Below are 23941 nucleotides of genomic sequence, written 5' to 3' on the forward strand. Positions count from 1 at the left end.
AGACACAAACATGGAAAAATTTTATACTCTTATATACATATGCAGAGCTGTTCGCATTAGAGATGGACCCACTCCTGCCTTTGTAGTATCTGGTTTGCTATAAGTCATCATAATCAATAGGCACGGCCCTAACAGTGCAACCACCATGACCAGGAGATGAGCTCCCAGAGCATCCTTTGGACACGCAGAGTTGCTCCCTGGCAGATTTTTAGACTGCAGTGTGCCACCCCAGCTCCCCTAGTCATAGAAGTCACTAAGTACTTGCACCTGCCTATACTAGGTGCAAAAGATATGTTTCCTAACAGCAAGGGTGGTTTAAAATAGGAGAAGGTACGTGTGCAGTCTCTGTGTGTCCACCCTCTCTCACCAGCACATGCACCAGTAGCCCCAGTTATTGTGCTAGAGTCTACTGTGCAGATCTTCTGTTGACATTGATGCCATTTTCCCAGTGATTAAAGTGGCATTCGGTGGAGAGGTAAGTATTTTGACTATTGGTGCAGAGCGTGCCAGTCCTATGGACTCAGGGGCCCATGTGCACCGCATACCCTGCACTCATTATAGATAGCCACTGCCTAATAGGTTTATATACACTTACCTGCTCGTCTGAATAATATCCATTTTTGTGAATGCACCCTTTTTGAATGTTGCCAATGTGAAAACGCCCATACACACCCCTTTTCCGCCTTCCCAGTCTTAAGTGGGGCTGACTGTGTTGCATGTGCTCCTATTCTAACTATACATTCAATTCTGCAATGGCCCCAATATGCCGGCTAATAACCATGCCGTTGAAAGTGGAATTATCCATTCAATCATTTAAATTTTTTCTTTAGTTTGATATTTTAGATTGATGGATTTATTACATATATTTATTATTACAGTTCATCTTATAATGCGCTTTTACAGTACAATTACAATGCCTATCAATAATATATAAATCAAAACAATACTTCTACCATCCACAATTGGTACCATGGGAAGGAACAATTACATCCCGCGCTATTGCATGTAAAAAATACAGACATTGGAAAGCTAGCTACCATTCTCTAAATTACTGTCATATTTTACATATTAAATAGTGACATTAAGTGAAGTAAGTAAATAAACAACCAACAATGAAGTGATTTCTGTAATATTATGAAACGTATAGGATGCTTTATTTAATGCACCTGCAATTAAATGGCAATTGTGCGAATATATACAAATATCACAGTGATTTGTATTGAGTAGAGATGTGCAGCACACTTTTCCTGAAATAAAAACACACCCGAACTTAGGGGTTCCGAGTTGAATCAAGTCCCAGCTTGGAATCACTTTGGGGTTCCGAGTGAAACCAAGTTCCGTCTGTTGTCAGTTTGGAACTCAAGTTTTGGATTGTATGTAAACAGGTCCAAATGCATGATTTCACCTGTTCTCTAAATACATTTTTATCAATTGTTTATCAATGTTTACCGACTTTCATCGATTTTAAAGGAATACAAACAGAACCAAAACCAAATCTGAACCAGAACACTTCAGGGTGGTTTTAATAAAACCAAAACACGATGATGAACTAGATACAAAACCAAAGTACTGGAGTACACACACATCTCTGGTATTGTGACGTCATCTCAGATCTCCGACTTGTATGCAAAGACACAACCATCGGATACACATTGCTTGTTCATCAACCGTATGAGTAACACTATGACCATGCAGCATTGCCGTTGGACATAAAACACTGGGTCTAATTTTACTGCATACAGGATCTCAGTCATCATGCCTACATTTGAGTGTCCACTACCCTTAACCACCCTCAAATGCTCCCTGACTGTCAATCACTTTGTGAATAAATCCTCACTTTGACCACCCATGCACGACAATCGCAACACTTGCACAGTGCGACTCAGACACATGCGCAGTTGCGAAAAATCCCTCCACTGCATCCAATATCGACATTGCGCCTGTCCTTCAATCATGCCCTAGAATCATTGAGTTTTCCTGTTTAACCTATTTCACCTATATTCGCCCAATAAGTACAATTTTTGTTTTGGGTGGAGTTATCCTTTAAAATTGGTTTACACTGTTTGATTGTACAGTACCTCCAGATTATGTAGTGTATTATCCATATTGTCTCCCCAGATACATAGTGAATTTACTTAATCAAAGGAATCTAAGAATCATCAAAACAATCTCAATGTAACAAATTATAATGCCTGCCAGCCATTCTGGCCAATTGGAAGTTTCATATACTGTATCTAACTGAAACGTTTATTTGAAACTCTAAGTCTGCAATTTTGGTGATGATTGAGTTTATTGTTTAGATATCGTGAAACCCATCAAATTACAGGCATTCGTATACCAATATCCGGATAATAGATCTAAATGTCTCAAATTACAGGCATTCGTATACCAGTATCCGGATAATAGATCTAAATGTCTAATAAGACAGTCCATTGGTTGACACCATATTGATTGACACCAATTGGTTGACACCAATATGCATTAGGTCAACAATTAGAAAAGGTCAACAAATGAAAGGTCTACAGTGCGTAAGGTCAATGGGTACAAAAGGTCATCAAGTTCAAAAGGTTGACATGATTATGATTGATACACAATTGGCCGGCATATATTTTGGGAGTTTTCACATGTTTTCCCAACATTTGCTTGATATACTATCCACATGAACTTTAACTGGGAATAGTAATCCGAAGCTTGGCAAGCGAAGCTAGCCCACAAAGGTATACGTTTGTACTGATGGTGATCACAGAATAAGAAATAGACAAGATGTGATCAAAAAGTGTTGCTCATTGTCATGTTGACCTTTTGACCCTGTTGACCTTTTATACCTGTCGACCTTAACCACTGTCGACCATTGTAGTGTCAACCTCTTGACCCTGATAACCTTTGTATCTATTATCATAATGGAAACAGAATAGATGGTTAGAACAGCGCTCATAAATATAGTGGCAGCCTGTATGATTCAAAAAGAGCCTTCACCAAGACCCCAAGTACAACAATAGAAGAAAAAGTGACCACACTTGGCGCTACCATATAACCAAATGTAATAAAACCAACGCTTACTTTCTTTCAGTAGTTAAACAATGAATGTTGGTGGTGGTCTGTTGACCGAAAGCACACTAAAGCACAAGGTACTGATCTGCTGGACTCTGTTTCAGAGACGCGGGACAATCAGCTCTGTGATCAATTGGACTTCCAGGCTGACTTACATCCGATGGGTGATATATGCTTTTTACATTGTTGTCTATAACATCATTATCTCTAAAAAGAGAATACCACCAACATTCATTGTTTACCTATTGAAAGAAAGTAAGCGTTGGTTTTATTACACTCGGTTATATGGTAGCGCAATGTGTGGTCACTTTTTCTTCTACTATTATCATAATGCACATCAACCATATGGTATCGACGTACTGACTGTCCATCTAGACAGAGTAGTTCTTCTATACCACACCACATATATCTCAGTGCTGGAATTCTGGGATATACCATAGTTCTATGTAGTAACGGCTCTGTCCAGTTATAACTAATACTTTTCCAGGGTTTTATACATCTCAGCCTGTTTTACACTGTAAGTGGTTATACATCTGTAGATATCCATTCAAGATTTACAAACACTGGTTTGCACCCTGGTTGTGCTACAATTCCTCCTTAATTTATGTAGAAGTTTTCTCCAAAGCATCTTACAATACTTTTGATGACTGTTCCCAATCTATTAATATTTTACATAAATGTCTGAATGGACACATCTTGTGCATTTTGCCTGTGAGCTCTGAGCTAATTGTGACAAAGTGACTGTTATGAAGAGGACACGGGATATCCCCTGGTACATTAGCATATTATAATACATGCATTAATGTTTCATCCTAAATGGTATTTGTGGATTTTATGCAATGTATGATTTAATTTCTACATATAATTTATGAGATGTCCTTTTAATAAGGGATGATGTGTGTATATTTGACAGTCCACAAGTATATAACTGTTGTCCCTATTCATTAAACAGTTTAGGATACACTGATTTATTTAGCATCTTATACATGTTTTAATGGAAAGTATTTTAAATAAAGTATGTTGCCTCTATTAAGACTTGTGGTAGAAGCCACCAGGGAAGGATTAGAACCAAGTAATGTCAAATAAATAAATTGCGTGCATTAGCCGAGCCAAAGTTGTATGCTGAAAGTGACAGCAAGTCATTGGTGCGCAAATACAGTAGGAGGAGGGAACAGTGCTGTAGCCAGAGAGCTTGTGGTTGAAAGGGATATGTATCAAACCTTGGAAATTGATAATGTAGAGAGAGATAAAGTACCAACCAATGAGCTCTAAACTGTCAATTTTCAAACAGTCCATAAAATGGCAGTTATGAGCTGATAGGCTTGTACTTTATCTTTCTCCACTTTATCTCTCTCCAAAGGTTTGATATATCTCCCTCATAGTCTTCTTGTCCATCTGTGAAATCTTGCCTTGCCCTGTGGCAGACAGGATGGCTTTGGAATATCATTAACTAGCCCAGCTGTAGCTCAAGAACAAAAAATTCCCTTCAGAGCAGAAGTACCAGTCCCTGGATGCATAACCCAGTGGGGGATTCGGTCAAAATCCTAACAGTCAGAACACAGACAACAGTATCCTCATGGTCAGAATCTTAATGGAGGTAAGTATTGACCTTGGGATCATGGTTAGGCACTAGGGGGATTGTTAGGGTTAGCCTTCAGGGGTGGGGGAGGTTAGTGTGAGGCTGCTGGAGGGGTGGGTTAGGGTTAGGCTGCTGGAGGGGTGGGTTAGGGTTAGGCTGCTGGAGGGGTGGGTTAGGGTTAGGCTGCTGGAGGGGTGGGTTAGGGGTAGGATTAGGGGTAGGGTAAAAATTCTCACTGGAATCCATCAGGGTTTTGACCATCAGAACCCTGCTGTTGGTATTCTGAGTGTCGAGTTCCTGACTGCTGGGATCTCATACCCAACCCCTCCAGTAGGACCATCCACCAATGGAGTATTAAAGTATATATGTATTTAATGTATGAAATCTAAGTGCTTAGAGGTTTTGCATATTAAATCCTTTCTGATGCAGTGCTTTGCAACTTTCCTATTTGAATTCATTCTTTTCCCACTTGTAAGGGGTTACTCCTTTAACTCTATAATATTGTAAAATGATATACAGTACAGTACAATATATATATATATTTCCTGAAGCCATCAGCTTCATACAGCATTCATTTCATAACAAAATTAAGTATTTTTAACATAAAGTATTATGGTCAGCTTTAAGAAGAATGGTCATAATTAACAGCTTTCCCTGTATTGGTTTTTCAGTCTGCTATTAATAATGTATAATTTCCACAGTGTCATGTGACTACCATGAATTTCACAGTCACAAGTCTTTGGAACAACGCTCCGAGCTCTGCAAAATCCTTCTGCCTCTACTGTACTTCTGCCTATGATTTAACTAAGGGGAGATTTGCTAACAGTTCAAAAAGTAAAATGAAAAGTGTTGCCTGTAGCAATTTATCAGATTCTACAGTTGCTAGCATTTATCTCATATATTCTAAAAATTGATAGCTACAATTTGATTTGTTGCTTTGGACAACAAGCCCACTTTTCCGTTTTAATCAACCCCTAAGAGTCTGAATCTATATGTGTGACTGCCAGGTATACTTTACTGCCCTCCAAAGAGATTTTGAAAAGGAGATAATAATAATAATAATAATAATAATAATAATAATAATAATTTTATTTATATAGTGCTCTATCTTCAGTAGGACTCAAGGCACTTAACAGAATTAACATAATAGAGTACATAAAGAATGAAGTGCACAAAAGCTTGAGTAAACAGGAGAGTCTTGAGTCTGTTTTTGAAGGATTCTAGAGTGGGGGCCTCTTGAACTATATGGGGAAGCAAGTTCCATAGAGTTAAAGCAACATGGCTAAAAGCTTGACCTCCAAATGAATTATGGGAGATTATAGGTACTGCCAAAAGTACTTTATTTACATATCATAGTAATCAAGCAGGGCAATATGGATTCAGAAGCTGCTTCAGGGATCTTGAGCCATGATCATGTAGTGCTCTGAAAGTCAGTAAGCCAATCTTGAAGACAATTTGCCATCTTAGTGAGTGATATGTGGCTGGAACAGTGTTGGTTGGGTAATAGCCTGGCAACTGCATTTTGCACCAGCTGTAAGCGGTGCAATTCTTTTGCTGGGAGAACAAGTTAGAGAGACTAACTTAGACCAATTAGACCAATTACCTTGGTCTAATTGGGATGATAGAAATACATGTATGACGTTTGACAGAGCATCACAGTAATTAAGTGCTTGATTCTGGCTATATTCTTCAGATGAAAGAATGATGATTTTATTGTGGCTGATATCTTATGTTTAAGTTTCAAGCCACAATCCAGGACAATGCCAAGATTTTGCATATTGATCAGTGGTTTGCAATTCTGAATCCCCAAGTGTAAGTCCAGTTGGTTGGCTATGCTGCAGTCTTGTCCTTTGATGTTGAGGTCCTATCAAAAGGACCTCTGTTTTAGAAGGATTCAGTTGCAGCCAACTGGCACTCATTTACTCCTGGAGCTCAGCTATACAGCCATTTAAGGTTGTTGTTGGGTTCTCAGCACCCAGAGCAAAGGACAGGTACAGTTGTGTATCATCTGCATAGCAGTGGTAGACTAGGTTATGGTATCTGATTAATTCACCTTGTGGTAGATTGTATACTGCAAAAAGCATGGAGGATGAACCTTGTGGGACACCACATGGCAGTGGCACTGGTGATGATTAGTGTACTCTAGATGAGACTCTCTGTGACCTGCTACTGAGAAATTATTTTAACCAGCTAAGGACTGTGCCATCAAGTCCACAGAAATGTTTCAGGTGTTCAGTCAGAATCCCATGGTTCATGGTATCAAATGTTGCAGAAAGATCCAGAAGGATTCGGATTGCACTGTCACCTCTGTCTCTTGCCATCAGAAGATCATTTAACAAACACAAGGACTGTTTCAGTGCTGTGTCTTCTCATGAATCCTGGTTGAAATTAATCATACATATCATGGGTTGTCAGGTGGATTGCCAGTTGATTTGCCATCACTTTCTTAATAAACTTTCCTAGAAAAGGAAGGTTTGAAACCGGTCTGTAGTAGGTCATGCAGTCGGGATCTAGATTTGTTTTTTAAGAAATTGCTGCCTTTAAGGGTTCAGGAAAAAAATCCTGCCTGCAGAGAGCATTGAACTATTTTTGCAAATACAGGGCCAGTTATGTCCATTCACCCTGTTAGGAGGTTGGTTGATTTTGGATCCAGATCGCAGGTAGTACAATGCAACATTTGGGCAATTTCAGCAATGTCTTCTACATCCATTGGGTCAAAGCTTGTTCAGGATAACAGGTGGCTTACATTGGTAGGCTTGGTAGTTTGGAGCTCCTTTGATGGCACTCTGGAGATTTCAGGCGGATACTTTATCTGCAAAGAAGTTTACAAATTCATTGCATCTTGCTTTGGAGAGGGTGTCATCTTGCTGCAGTCATGCTGGCTTGCAAACCATCTCCATTGTACGGAAAAGCTGATCTAGCCTATTGTTTGCTGCTGTGATCCCCCTTTTCTTGAGCTTATTAACACGGTTCTCAACACAAGGAACTTGATGGTGTGGTTTGTGTGGTCATATACTGTATGCATAGGGGAAATAATATCCATTGCAGCCATCACATCCATATTATAGTAACCACTAGGGAACAGGGATCTTCACAGGCACCCAATATCGCAGAGGAATCCAGATTTGCTGCTTCCAAAATAGGATCTGCATTTTCATCTAGACAAGTCTCTGTAATGAATAAAAAACATATATGTGAGATTGTTGCATTAATTTAAAAAGTAGCAAAAAAAATGAAATTAATAATGGTGCAGAATACAAGAATAACTTGTCAATTATGAAAATGTCATTCCTGTATTTTTTATTTTTGTTGTCCTCCACTAGAGCGTTAAATGGACTAATTTATTTCAATTTGCTTTTTAACTTAAACATTGTTGCCGAGTAGACTATAAAAAATTCTACATCATGTTTTATTCTACTCTTCTGTTTCTTCGCTGTACTAGGTCAGATTTCAGAGATATTAAGAGTTATACTAAATATGGCTTTCAGATATTAAAATGTTTTGAAGAAATGTAAAGTACTTAGTAAGTTGTTTTCCTTGCAGTCAGAAATTACTGTTAGAAGAGGGCATGGAGCACAAATACGGTATGCTTTTAGTGAGAGCATACTGAACAGAAGGGTATCATTATGCCAAGGATGGGTCTTGCTTAGACTACATCCCAAAATAGAATAATAATTCATGAATATGGTGAAACGTGTGTATGGTTACTACTGAAGACATTTCACTGAAGCATTTATTCTTGATTAGGCAATATATTGAATCAGCTTACTTTGATATGTCACCTTTGTCAAAAATATAGTTTTTTTTTCCATTTGTTAACATCAAATAATTTTGTTGATTTTTTTTAACATTTGTAACTTAATAACATTATATTTAGTGTTACATTTTTCAATAGTTTTTTTTTTTATGAATTGCTTATATAAATAGGATTAATTTCCCATAAATAAAATGTTATTTATACTATGTATAAATCGTATATTTCTCAAATATAGCGTTTAATTCTTTATACGCAGGGAAGGTTAGCGAGGCTTTCTTATTATCAGTAAAGCAAGCCTCCTCAACCTGCTCAGGTGTTGTGTCATTTATGTTTAACACATCTCTAATGGCCTCAATCATGAGCTGCACCCCCTTAGCAAGGGATGCCGCCCCCCTCAGCACATCCTCATCACCGTCTGCAGTATCAGAATCGGTATCCGTGTCATCTTGCATAATTTAGGCAAGTGCACGTTTCTGTGGGAACATGCTAGGGGATTTTGCAGGAATAGGGACAGAGCCTGACCAAACTTCCATAGACTTCTTCAACACCTGAGTTTCAGTCTCAGTATTAGCTACCCTAGTAGAGATCTGAGAGATCATTCCTTTGATAGAAGTTAACCACTCAGGTTCAACAATAGGGATCTTAGACAAAGCATTACAATCCTGTGTACATGGAATGGATCCTTCCTGAGAGGAAACCTCTTCTGCCGCATATGATACAGAGTCCTTAGACGTGACTATGTGAGATATTAAACACACACACACACACACACACACACACACACACACACACACACGGAAATGTCAGACACAGTTTCCCCCCAAGTATGCCACAGAGAGACACAGAGATTGGAGCCAACCCACACACAATGCTTTTTGAGGTAGAAATAATACAACTGACAGCACTATCTGTGTACCTTAATAGACTACACAGACTTTACACAGCCTCCCCCTCCCTTCAACAACCCCCTGGTTCCACACAGGATAGCTGGAGTTGCTTGGAGGGACAGCTCTCCCTGTCAGCGTCTGTTGTATAGGAACTGCAGGCAGGAAAATGGCGCTGAACGCTGCTGGGTCCACTCTGAGGAGAAGCTCCGCCCCCCTGAACATGGCGCTGCTTCCCACTCTTCATTATATTATACTGGCTTGAGGATTTCTGCTGGCAGCAATCCGGGGACCCTGACAGGCTTGCTGACCAGTGTAGGGCATAGGCGCTGGCTCAGGGCACCCCTCACAGCGTCGCACCATGTACCGTCGAGGGACCCGCATACATTAGATATGTAAAAGCTCCTTGGTTTTATGCTGAAGTGTTTACATGATCTCAAATGTGCACATACAATTGCACTCTTACTGTGTTGACAGGAAGAAAACAATGGAAGAGGCACAGATGTATCATTGTCACGTCAAAAGTCCAAATTCCCAAAACTTTTCAAGCAGTACTTTCAGTAAATGCAATGTTTTTTTTTTCTATTAAGCTGCTTGGTCTAGCTTCATTTATACCATAAACAAACCATGAGAGTCAGGGAATCTCGCGTCTGTTTTTATTACATAAGTCACTTTAGTGCTATCAGAACTTTGTCTTGCATTGGGCACAGTACACCTGGAAATTTGCTTCTTTTCTGTAGTACAACAAAGTGCACAATGGGGATGAGACCTGGTCCCTCCAATGGAGGACTGATGCAAACACTAAAGTCCTTTTACAGAATGGGTCTGCTCACACCTCATTCCCCATAAGAAATCTACACACTTGCGCATATCGATGCACACCAACGTGATTATGCACTGTCCCTCATCCTCATTGGCATTTCTATAATGGGTGCAGTGTGTGCAGTGCAAACGGGCTCCTGAGTCCTGGGGGGGGTGCCACACCGCACACACTGCACCCATTTCTCCTATACTTACCTTTCCGGAGTCCATTGCTGACCGTGTGTGGGCCCCCTCCTCTCCCGTTGCTGTCGCGCCACTGCTAGCGCACTGACCACTAGAGACTCTGTCAATGTGACAGAGTCTACAGCGTATGTGCAGGACTCCGAAAAAATGGCACGGCGGCCATTTTTCAGAGTCCTGCGCATGCGCTGTGGACTCTGGCACTGTGCCAGAGCCTACAGTGCTCAGAGCGCTAGCAGCGGCGTGACGGCTACGGGAGAGGAGGGGCCCACACACGGAGTCTGCACACGAGTCCCCTCCTCTCTAGAGACGCCCCTGCTCAGCCAGTTTCCACTTTACATGAGGTCCTCCCTAGTTATTTTGTTGGCAACAAATATCCATAAGCTGACCTACCCATGACCTAGAAACAAAGAGCGTGAACATTGTAGCGTTTCGTCTGACACTTCATTATTCATACAGGACTTCTGCACTAAATTCCTCAAAGGCCTACATTAAGGTGATTGGGAATTGGTCCTCTAAATAATTACTGTCTTTGTAAAAATGTGTTAAATTGAAACTGAAAAAACCCAAAACAAAATAAAAACACTTTTTTTCAAACTTCAGGTGAGAGGTCGGCATTCATATACGTGACTGTGATCAAATGGTATTTTACACTGAATGAATCTGTTTTTTGCAATGGCAGACTCCCTTGGCTGAAGATATAATGATATTGCCTCTCGAAGAAGGGGGCACTTTGCTTATATATCAGAAACAAAGGGAATTGAATAGTGATTGAATTGCTGCGCTGTGATTGACTGTCATTATAAAAGTGCGATTGTAACTAGGCAGAGGAGATAAGGGCCTGCGGCATATATTGCTTTTAACAGGGCTGTCTAATCCTTGATTAAAGCCGGTGACTGAGGATGCAGTGCAGACAATCACAGATAGAAGCTAGCTCTCAGCAACACTCAGTGAGCAACACCTGATTTATTTTCTTAGTAACCAAAGATGTACTGACATGGAAGGCAATGGAAGACGGTATAGTTTACCATCCTCTACATATTTTATTCTGTTCACCTCTGCTTTTGCACATATATCTTAATTGAATCCCTTCCTTATCTGGCATAGCATATCGTTACTTCTCCTGCATTCGTACTTGGCTATTGTTACATGCCCAGGTTTCATACAATGGATCTTGCTTTTGCAAAACATAAATATTTCATTTGCAGTCAATAAGCATCATCTGACTGTTACAGACAATGCGCGCCACTAGTACATATTCAGAGTAAAAAGATTAAAGTTTCACCGTTATATATATTTATTCACTGGACAGAGATTACATCAATTACGAAATAATTTTAGAGACAAATACTGTATCATATCATTGTAAAGTTAAATAATATGACAGTATTGCATGTTGAGTTATGGTATTAAACAGGGCCGTTTCTACTTTTCTAGCCAATTTGGCTCCCAGTGCGAGATTTAAAAATGCGCACCCCCCCCCATTCACATAAGAAAAAATGCCCCCCCCCATAGATATAAAGAGGAAAAGTAAGCGCGCGCCTCAGGCGCGCGCGCTCCCGGCAAGGGGGCGTGACCACGTTAAAATTGGCGTGGCTTTGTTAAGATGGGCGTGGCCTCATCTGATCTCATCATCACGGCCACCACAGGATAAAAAAAAAAAGTCCTCATTTTACACATTACAGCAGGCAATTGTCCCCATTTTACACAGCACGGTAGGCAAGTGTCCCCATTTTACACATTGCGGCAGGCACGTGCCCCCATTTTACACATTGCGGCAGGCACGTGCCCCCATTTTACACAGTACAACAGGCAAGTGTCCCCATATTACACATTGCGGCAGGCACGTGCCCCCATTTTACACATTGCGGCAGGAAAGTGTCCCCATTTTACACATTGCGGCAGGCAAGTGTCCCCATTTTACACATTACGGCAGGCAAGTGTCCCCATTTTACACTTTATGGCAGGCACGTGCCCCCATTTTACACATTCCGGCAGGCAAGTGTCCCCATTTTACACATTGCGGCAGGCACGTGCCCCCATTTTACATAGTACAACAGGCAAGTGTCCCATTTTACACATTCCGGCAGACAAGAGTCCCCATTTTACTTATTACGGCAGGCAAGTGTCCCCATTTTACACATTCCGGCAGGCAAGCGTCCCATTTTACACATTCCGGCAGACAAGTGTCCCCATTTTACACAGTACGGCAGGCAAGCGTCCCCATTTTACACAGTACGGCAGGTGGGGGGGGGGGGAGAGAGAGAGAGGGAGAGGGGCTGACTTACAGTACATTTGAAGCGGTTCTTCCCGCTCTTCAGCCACCTCTCCCTCGTCTGCGCAGCACTGGCCAGCTTGGATTCCCCTTCTCCCTCCTCCCGAGTGCCCAGCTCGGGGGGCGGGTTTTCGCAGAATGACGCGATTGCGTCGTGACGTCACAACGCAAACGCGTCATTCCGCGAAACCCATCCCCCCGAGCATGGCACTCGGGAGGAGAGGGGAGGGGGGTTTGAAAGTGCTCAGGAAGTGCCGCGGCGGGCACCCCGTGCGGTTGCATGGCTCGCCCGCCGCAAGAAACGGCGCTGGTATTAAAGAATTATTAAAAATATGCATTGGTATTTGTTTTTGTTACTGTATTGGATGTTAATACCAGTGCCAGCTCAAGGGGCGGGGTAACAGGACAGTCACCTGGAGTGCAACAGCCTGGAAGGGTGTCCCAGTCATAGAATGTGGAAGGTGGACTCACCCTGCAGTGGTTGCATCCCATGCGATCACAGGTACTGCTCTTCTCCTGGCATACAAATGAGCTTGCCTGGTCAAGAGGAAATCCTTTCCTCTTCTTTGACCAGCTACTGGTCAAGTTGCAGCCCTTCAAATGTGTCACCCTATGCAGAAGACTAAGTGCCCTTCTAACAAATCCAGTCTTGCTATCTCTTTAAGTTCTGCTTCCAGGTAACCTGACACTCTGGAAGTAATATCCACACTATAAAAATTAAGTCGCCACACCCCTTCAGAATACATTATTGAAAGACTACAAATCTATACTTTGGTTGTGCCCCTTGGAATAATGTTGCATCAATCACAAATAAAAATAGACAGTAGAATATTCTAAGCTGGGGCATTCCTGATTTACAGTACATAAGCTATCAAACATTATTGATCTAGTTTAAAATGTTCCACAACTCACAAAATAAAAATAAAAACAAGACTAAGTGGAAAAAAATAAAAAAAGATTTAAAAACTCTTCTGTTTGTGGTTCATGTCTGTAACACTAAATGAGCCTTGTGTGGCACAAAATATATCTACCCAGATGTTCAACTCTCCGAACTTGTATATTAATACACACCTCTGGCTATAATGTTAGAATTGGTTAGAGCTGATTTCGGAAATTGATTTCCTTAATAAGTTTAAAAGTCACCCAAAGAATGAACTGTGCAAGATTAAATAGCTAAGTATTACTGTTCAGAGGAAGTAGAAAACCAGAGGCCAAACCAGGCCAAACTAATAAGTCTTACCTGTGATAGGCTGGACTCTAAAAGACTTTCATACTTTGCATGCAGACTAGCTTTCCATTATTAGGTTTGGTTTTTGTTTTTCATTTATGCATTATGCTGACATCAGAAATGCTCCATTTTATTAATGGAACATGAAAAAATAATGTTGACCCTTATTTGAGCACCTAAAAATAGAAACATACAGTTTGATGGCAGATAAGAACCACTTGGCCCATCTACTAAGCCCCTTTAAGGGCTGCACCACTAAACACTCTACCAACCAAAATACCACAGATTGTCAATATACAGATGGGTCCATAGTTATCTTGGCTAGTTTGCTGCGCCTAGGCACAACATGGTTTATTAACATAAACCCTTCATCTATTGTTCTCAGCTGCAATACAATACAGAGAACAATACAGCAGGGAATTAAGTCATTACAGCAGGGGATTAAGTCTGACTGCCCAGTCTCACTTAATCCTATTAAAGGTCCAGATAAACATGGACCCATCTGTATATATATATATATATATATATATATATATATATATATATATTTATGGGAGTAAATATTGGAATAGTAAAATCAAATTTAAACTCTAAGCCACTTAACTGAAGTTGCACCAGTGGGATACAATATGTGTAATTTACATAGTTTATTGTTGTCAAGTTTTGTAGCCATCCAGTCTCTGGGACAATTGATCCTCCCGCTGTTTGTGTGCTGCATTCCTCCTTTCTAATAACTGAAAAATGTCTTTCAAACTAAAATATAATTAAAATCTTCATTACTTAACTAAGATTCACACCTGGCAATGCAACAATTTTTAATTTGTGTTTGAATAAGGTCAAGCCACCTACTGCATCACATGAATTCATCAAAACAAGAGATACATGGATGATTGAAAACAACAACCTGCAGCCACTTGTTTGAACATCAACACTTCCAGAGTAAATTTAGCTAAAACAACTCCTGTATGTCAATGAATAAGTGATTAGTGACCTCGAAATAAAGTCATCTAAATGTTAACAAGCAGACAGAGTAGTGATGTGAGGCTCCTGCAAGACTGGTTACAGAAGATTGTTGTGTCAAATTCACTTCAGTAGGATGCAAAGTATACGTCTGCAGTAACTTGTTTTACTGATGATCACAGAAATATCTAATTACATTATAAGCTGGGGAAAGAATATAAGCTGTAAGGCAAGTGCATCTTAATGCAGAACAGGGGATACAACCAAGATGACAACGGAGGATCTACAACACGGGTTTAATGGTATATTTCCAAGATAGACCATTGTAAAGGACAGTAACTCTTCCTAATTAGATGTCAATGAACTAAAAATACATATTGATTGGCTCATGCTTGACTAGAAGTAAGCTATCATCCTGAACAACAGCTGTAGCAAATACCTGAAGGTGTGGCAGCTTTAGATCACCTATGCATTTCAATGTTACCTTCAAACATTTGTACACAGCTTCCTTAGCTCATGTCATCCAGGTTCTCATGTTTGAAGGCATTTCTTATTGTTGAGGGGTCGGCGTAATGATATTTCATGCTACGTGTAAATTATGCAAAAAAAGGAACCAAAACATACTAGGGATGACCAATTCCTGCAACTCCACCCCCCAAAATAATAAACACAAGAAAAAAGTGTATGCTGCTGATCAAATAATTTTACAAAAGAAATTGTCAATCCATCAATCTATTACAAGACAATGAAAATTTAATTTAGTGTCTAAAATACTACTGCTAAGATGATAACCATACAAGACTTTCCATGCTACTAAATTCCCCCCAAATTCCCCCAGTTTAAAAACTTTTATACACTATATGTGTGCGTGTGTTTGTTCAAATATGTTCATTAAAAGTTCTGAGTGCTACCTCTGTATCTGTGCATTTTTATATACTTTAAAAAAAGAATAACATATGGAATATGCAAACTTAAAGGCTATCTACCCATCTTTTGAGTGTCTTTGGTGCAAGGGTCTCATTGTAGGATTCAGCAAGAGCAGATGTTACCTCAGGCATACTCCGTTCCATAGAACTTTAACTGATCACAGAATTATTATCACAGTTGATATAACGGTGATGACGCCCTATGAAAAATATATGAGATTGATAGATAGATAGATAGATAGATAGACAAACAATGTCTCAAAAAAAATCTTCTATCCATGCGATACATTTTATGTACGGAAAACTGTCCTTATATAAATTATATAAGAACCAAGAGAAAACAAGCTTTTTTTTTTAAACAATAATTATAATGTTTGGACTAAATAATTGCCCCCATTCATTAGCAATGGCTAAATATGTTTAATAAGAAGGAATTATACCAAAATGAAGACCTTCCTCTGTTATACATCAAGGAGGTTGTTTATCAAAGTCTCCTAGTTGTGAATCAGCAACTAAAGCTTGTACCAAACATATCAAAAGAGAAAATCCAATTGAATTTCAATTTCAATTGGAATGGTTTTTCTTTGATAAAATAGATGATGTTTTGACTCCCAGCTGGGTAACACTGATAAATGCCACCAATCCCAAAAGTAATAACAATTTGTAACCATGCAATAGGGCACATCGACAGATTAAGAAAACTAGGATTTAATTATTTCTCCTGTTTTAATACTTATAAACATTCCCTTTTACAGCCAACATCGTGAAAATAAAACAGTTAATGACAGCTTATTTTGAAGTTGAATGTTGATTAGAAATTCCCACAAATGTGACCACTGTATAATTTCTTCTTATCTCTTTCCAGTTACTGCTATCTTTAGTATCTTTACAGGCATATAATATAGAAAGATATATCTTGTGCCTTCAAAAATAATTTATAATTTCACATTTTCTGAGACATTTTTGTTAGATAAATGTGGAGATAATAATAATTTTAAAAATAATAATTTAATGAAAATAATTTTTAGCAGTGAATTTTGTAAGTATAAAAATATATTATTAATATGCGTATTTCCTATCCAGGATAGATAGATAGATAGATAGATAGATAGATAGATAGAGTACAAAGCAGGCTCTTACTAACCGCTACTTATAACATAACATTTATAAACATTTTAGTAAAGAAGAAAAACATGTATGTTAATCTGAGAAAACACTATTTCCAGTGTAAGTGGGCATTTTTGCCAGAGATACGGCTTCTCCATATCTATTAAAATGTTAAAAATGTTCCCTGGGCAAAATGTTCTTGATGAAGAGCACGTGAAAGACAACTACGCAAGGGTCACACAATGGCCATGGAAGAAGAGATTCAATAAAACATTTATTATTATGTAAGCAAAAATTTTTGATCATTTGGGAATATTTAAATGCTTGAATATTTCTTTAAAAATATGTAAAAAATATTTTTTTTTTCTAACCACATGTTGAACCAAAAGCCCCAAGCCTGCCTACCAGTTCCATTGTACATGTGGGACTACATCTAGCTTGGGATTTGCATGGTGAAGCTGTTAGTTAACTCATACAGCCTCCAGCCAGAATCACTGAGGCAAAATTCTATTGATAATTTAAGGGAATAGGTAGTTTCCAAAGCAGCCCTTTCACCTATAATATATATATATATATATATATATATATATATACATACACACACACAAGGATCCACTGCTCTTGCCATTCCCAGGAGAGGGGTGCACTCACGTACTCCCCACCCCTAAGTTGGGGTGCGGTGGGCTGTGACCACCAAACTCAAATATACATATACAGAGAACCCTGTACTCTCCTTGGCAGCTTCATTCACCTTAATGCTTTAGTATACATCTGAATAAACAGTGGGCTTTTGGTTTATGAATTGTACAATGCATGTAAGCTTGCGGCCCACACCACGGGTCCTCATTTCACCGCAAGTCCTACTCTATCACATAAACTTTCACATAGATTTTTTAGGGATCTGGCTACTGTTGTCTCATAGGGAAAAGTGTGCTTACCTGGTTTAAAGCTTACCTGCACACTTATGGTTTTTAAAGATAAGACAGTCACCAACATAACTACACAAGTGTGCTTACCTGGTTTAAAGCTCACCTGCCAACTGACTTCTGGCTTTCAAAGTGAGACAGTCACCAACACACCTAAACAGCTGTGACCACTGAACTCAAATATACATATACAGAGAACCCTGCACTCTCCTTGGCAGCTTCATTCACCTTAATGCTTTAGTATACATCTGAATAAACAATGGGGTTTTGGTTTATGAATTGTACAATGCATGTACGCTTGCGGCCCACTCCACATAGGAGTGGGGAGTTTGTGAGTGCACCCCTCTCCTGGGGATGGTGAGTGCATTGGATCCCTGTATGTGTTTAATAGGTTTAATTTTTAATTGGCCCATTTGTAATCATATCTCTCTCTCATGCACCCCTAAGCTCATTTACTTTTAACCTGGATCAGCTGCTATTTAGGTGTGTTGGTGACTTTCTAACTTTGAAAGCCAGAAGTCAGTTGGCAGGTGAGCTTTAAACCAGGTAAGCACACTTGTGTAGTTGTGTTGGTGACTGTCTTACCTTTTAAAAGCCATAAGTGTGGCAGGTAAGCTTTAAACCAGGAAAGTACATTTTTCCCTATGAGACAGCAGTAGTCAGGTCCCTAAAATATCTATGTGAAAGTTTATGTAATAGAATAGGACTTGCGGTGAAATGGGGACCCGTGGAGTGGACTGCAAGCTTACATGCATTGTACAATTCATAAACCAAAACCCCATTGTTTATTCAGATGTATACTAAAGCATTAAGGTGAATGAAGCTGCCAAGGAGAGTGCAGGGTTCTCTGTATATATATATATATATATATAGGTGAGCTAAATAGCTCAGGAGGCACTGGCTAGAACCAGAGCCAGATTGACGTGCAATACAGAATATGGGCCAAAACGTACATCTGGGCATTATACACAGGTGCAGCAGTATAAACTCCTGGAAATTTGGTGAGTTTTGATTAGAGATGTGTGGAAAGGATACCCAGGTGGGGCACTGCTTCACCTGCCATAGACTTTTTACTCCAGAGCTTTGGCTATAAAAAGTATTAGAATAATGCAAAGAAGATATTTCAAACATATTCTTTGTATTTTTTATATACTTTATACAGTCAAAACTCTGGCAAAACGTTAGTATGACAGGATAGGCTCTGCCTCATCTGCCTTACCGCACCGCACGTCACTGATATATATAATATATATATATATATATATTATATATAAAAATAAAAGAACCATGTAATGTGTTACAGCAGTGCATCACAAATGTTGTAGATTGGTGTCTAAAACAATTATGGCTTTATAGGTTTGCTGGGCAATGGACACAATTCAGGTTTTACCAGTCAAGTGGCAATTGCGATGCAAAAGCTTAAAAAATGGCATGTTCATATGCCAGTATAGCCCCTAAGAGTAAGGAATTCTAGGCCCATCTAATGCACAAAGGTGGTCATTCCGAGTTGTTCGCTCGCTAGCAGATTTTTGCAGCCGTGCAAACGTTATGCCGCCTCCCACTGGGAGTGTATTTTAGCTTAGCAGAAGTGCAAATGAAAGGATCGCAGAGTGGCGGCAAACTTTTTTTGTGAAGTTTTAGAGTAGCTCAATACCTACTCAGCGCTTGCGATCACTTCAGACTGTTCAGTTCCTGTTTTGATGTCACGAACACGCCCTGCGTTCGCCCAGCCACACCTGCATTTTTCCTTGCACGCCCGTGTTTTTCCAAACACTTTCTGAAAACGGTCAGTTGACACCCAGAAATGCCCTCTTCCTGTCAACCACTCTGCGGCCAGCAGTGCAATTGAAAAGCTTCGCTAGACCTTGTGTGAAACTACATCGATCGTTGCAATAGTGCAACGCGCGTACGCATTGCGCCGCATGCGCAGAAGTGCCTTTTTTTTGCCTAATCGCTGCACAGCGAACGAATGCAGCTAGCGATAAACTCGGAATTACCCCCAATATTAGTAGTTGAGAATAAACTGTATCTGCTAGTCAGTGACTTATTAGTAGCCATTAGAGCTAGTTTAAACACTCATTGTATAGATGCTGGTATTAGATAGTATTGAAGCAGTCCCCGCCTCTACACTTCAATGTCTCCCCAGACAGAAAAATAATTAGAACATATCGATAATGACAAAAAATCCAGAAGTTATCCGGAGATAATTGAGGAAAAGAAAAGAAAACCTTAGTTTGACATAAACAAAGCCATGAATGCAAAATAGAAGTTTAACCACTGTCCATATCATTTGCCTCCGGGAGCACAAATTGAAGGTTTAGCAATAGTAGAGAAAACAGTATACTTGTAAAATAAAAAGTTGCTTGCAGATGTAAACCTATAATTCATCACCAATTCAATGAGTGATTATTTGAACTCAAGTCATTGATTTGATTAATAATTTACATTTCTCCTGCATCACTCAGCATATATTATAATTAATTATTCACTATGGGCACCATTTCTTTGTTTTAAAATATATCTTGTGCATAGCAGGAGTTTCCCAGATATTGTAACATATTTAATGCTTGATTGCATTACAGGATGTGTAACATAAATTAATTTAAGCATACACAGTAACTGACACTTCAAGTAGCCATTATCATTATCTGCAATATAAATTAGAGTTTTAAGTTTAACAAGCGCTCTTTTGTAATATTTATCAATGTAAATTAACTGTGTAAATGATATATATATATATATATATATATTAATAATTAGAGTGCAATTAAAATATTATGATTCCAATTTTACATATTTGGACTAGTGATACAGCTCCATTTTGTCCAGTTAGATTTGCTACAGGTCAGGGGATATAGTTAATTTAAAGATAAAAAGCTACAGTTAAAATGAAGAAACAAATCTAAAAAAGTGTACGTGGTTGAACTACAGATGTGTGGTTTTGTTTTCCTGAAATACAAACATACCCATTTGTATTGAGTCGAGATTTGCGACACTCTTTTCCTGAAATAAAAACACAACCAAACTTAGGGGTTCCGAGTCGAATCAAGTCCCAGTTAGGAATCACTTTGGGGTACCGGGTGGAACCAAGTCCCGGATTGGGTCTGTTGTAAGTTCAGAACTTAGATTTAAAAACTGAACTGGTTTTGGATTGCATGTATTGTAAACAAGTCCAATTTATATGATTATAGCTGTTTTTATCAACTTTTACCAATGTTTATTGATTTAAAAGGAATTCAATACTGAGCCAAAAACCAAATCCAATCCAAACATTGAGGATGGTTTTGCCAAAACCAAAACACATCTTTACCCACTTACAGTAACTGGCATGGTCTAATTTGATGCGACTGTGCCATCCCATTGTGTCCCCCAGTGTTTGACTAGGAGATTCGTTCTGCAGATATGCATAATGTAATATTTAAATATTTTAAAAACTACTTTTTAAACTATGTGAAATAAAAAATAAATAAAAAAATTATTATATGAACAATGTTGAAGGAAAAAAACGTCAGTTAAGTGGTTAAGTTGAACTAAAAAGCAAAGATTTTCCAGGCAAAGGAAAAGCCAACAAACTGTATGGTGTAAAAACTGGTGAAAAACTGGGCCAATGATTACCAGATATGAAGAGCTTAATAGAGATTTAAAATGTTATGTTTTATTTATTTTTCTATAGTATATGTACATTAGTTATTCTGCCCAAAATTATTTGTTAATGTTGTTCTGCTACATTGTTTGTTCAGTGAAGATCAATTAATTATCATCCACAGATAAAATGTCAAAAACAGTTGCATTAATAATTATACTTTTTTGAACTACGAATCTCTCAAACATAGCTTAAAACATTTTGTCATTAATAATTAATTTTTATTTTTTTCTAAACAGCTGAAGATGCCTGTGGAGGCACCGTACGGGGAACCAATGGAATTATAACGAGTCCTGGATTTCCTAATGAATACTATAACAATGCAGACTGTACATGGACCGTGGTTACAGAACTTGGAGACACCATATCACTTGTTTTTACTGATTTTCAAATGGAGGAAAAATATGATTACTTGGAAGTTGAAGGATCTGAACCGCAAAAAATCAGGTAAAGATCTGTTTATCTGCAAACTATATGGTTGAATTATTATTGTGCTGTATGTGGCTATGTAGCTACAGAATATGGATATTTGTGATGTGCAGTTTGTGCTTATAATATGGCAGCCTAAAGCAGCTGTCTCAATTTTTCGGGACAGAAAGTGTAACGACAAGCTTTAAAAAAAATTTTTTTTCTTGATGCAAAATTGTAAATTAGCAGTGCTCATTTTGAAAGCTCATATAGCATTGTTTATAAATTACAAGAGAGGGGGACTTCTACTGTAAGATTATATTCCTCACGAGAGGTGCATTATCCTTTCAAATATAGAAAAAATAACTTTAAGATATATACATTTAAAAAAATGTAGTCTTTAAATAAAGTTTTATTAAATTATATGTTGGTGCACTTCTACATTTGCTGATTATTGAATTTCCTTATCTTAATGAGACAATTAACATCTTGTCATGCAGCTGAGTCTAGTGAGATGGTCATATGAAAGGATGGTGTATTGGGGTCTAGCAGAGGCATAGTTAATAATCTGCATTTTATGCAGTGTTACTGTATTTTAGTGGAGATACATTTAAAATAGAAATACAGTAATGAAGGAAAGATACTGGGTGTATTGTTGAAATTTGAAAGTGTATGAACCATTGTGAATTGTGTTTTGAGGACACTCCTAACCTGACCACTATGATCAAAGTTAAAATGATCGGTGATGTCTATTGATGTCAGTAGTTGAAAATGATAAGGGTGCCTCCACCAATGATTAAATAAGTATTTATATGAAATATATCATTTCTATTTAACATACTATATATTTTGAATTATATTATGTTGAATAATAAATTGTCATAGGCTGACAACTGTGCATCGTAATGATAGAATGTCCTAAAACATTCTTAGTAATATTTCTGTGGTTCTTCTACCAGTGAGGAATAAACTGCTTTTATATTTTTCAGATTACACTTTAGGATGCGTTCTTTTAGAATTATTATGTTTCTGGTAAAAACACTGGTGTGATATGATGACTTATATGTGGTTGGAATACCACAAGCTAAGAAATGTTATCCAAAAGATACTAAGCGTAGGATGTACACATTAGTATTATTTATTACCAGTTATTTATATAGCGCACACATATTACGCAGCGCTGTACAGAGAATATTTGCCCATTCACATCAGTCCCTTCCCCAGTGGAGCTTACACTCTATATTCCCTACTACATGTAAACAGACACATTCAGCTAGTGTTAATTTTGTTGGGAGCCAATTAACCTACCAGTATATTTTTGGATTGTGGGAGGAAACCGGAGAACCCGGAGGAAACCCACGTAAGTACGGGGAGAATATACAAACTCCACACAGTTAGGACCATGGTGGGAATCGAACCCATAACCTCAGTGCTGTGAGGCGGTAATGCTAACCATTACACCATCTGTACTGCCCCAATGAGCCCTTGTTTATCATTATCGCTAGCCATGGCAATAGTGAGTCAATTGCCATTACTAGCATGCCTGTGAATGTCTGCCAGCTCTGCTTATGCAACTGCAATCCATAGGACCTCATGATGTGCATGCTATTGATGGTGAGTTGCACGTGGCCATCAAGCTAAGGGAGGACACATCTGTATCATGAATCACATATTGTATGCAATCCATCTCACCCTTATCACATGCATACCAGTATTCATTAATGTTGTGTACAGTATGTACGTGAATAATTGCAAATATTTCTAAAAGGGACATCTCTTACAATAAGAGCTGTCACTTGCATTAAGAGGACTTCCGGAATGATGACCAAGTAGTCCTACTTCGCATGCACGACAATTTGACAACGCATGTGCAAGTTGTGGGGGATACAGAAAGGGATATTTCAGATCCCTCTCCAGGATTTGTACAAAAAGAAACCCAAAGGCTTCTATAGGCAAAGCCAACTATAGATGGTGTTGCCTTTTGTGTACAAGATCTGGAAAGTTTTGTTTTCCCAGAGCTTGATACCTATGGGGATTGCAGCAACTCTCCAAAAACTGCAGTTTTCAGATGTTTAACCATATTTTGCTTTTAAGTACATTCCACCCTAAAACATTTAAAAAAATATCATTTATTTTTAGCATTTTAATAATTGCTTCCTCTATCGTCAACAACTTCTTTCCGTTTTGCAAAAACC

At 38.7% G+C, this 23941-nt stretch overlaps 1 protein-coding gene across 1 annotated transcript in view; it reads left to right on the forward strand.

Annotated features, from left to right (window-relative positions):
- The window catches only part of CSMD3 (CUB and Sushi multiple domains 3), a 1529921-nt gene that overhangs the window by 465816 nt on the left and 1040164 nt on the right, over positions 1-23941 (forward strand). Inside the window, exon 5 of the mRNA XM_063924487.1 lies at positions 21578-21785. Within this exon, the coding sequence (XP_063780557.1) occupies positions 21578-21785 (208 nt within the window). The remainder of the gene's footprint in view (positions 1-21577; positions 21786-23941) is intronic.

Source organism: Pseudophryne corroboree, chromosome 5 (assembly GCF_028390025.1).
Source record: "Pseudophryne corroboree isolate aPseCor3 chromosome 5, aPseCor3.hap2, whole genome shotgun sequence".
In the NCBI taxonomy this organism is placed as follows: domain Eukaryota; kingdom Metazoa; phylum Chordata; class Amphibia; order Anura; family Myobatrachidae; genus Pseudophryne; species Pseudophryne corroboree.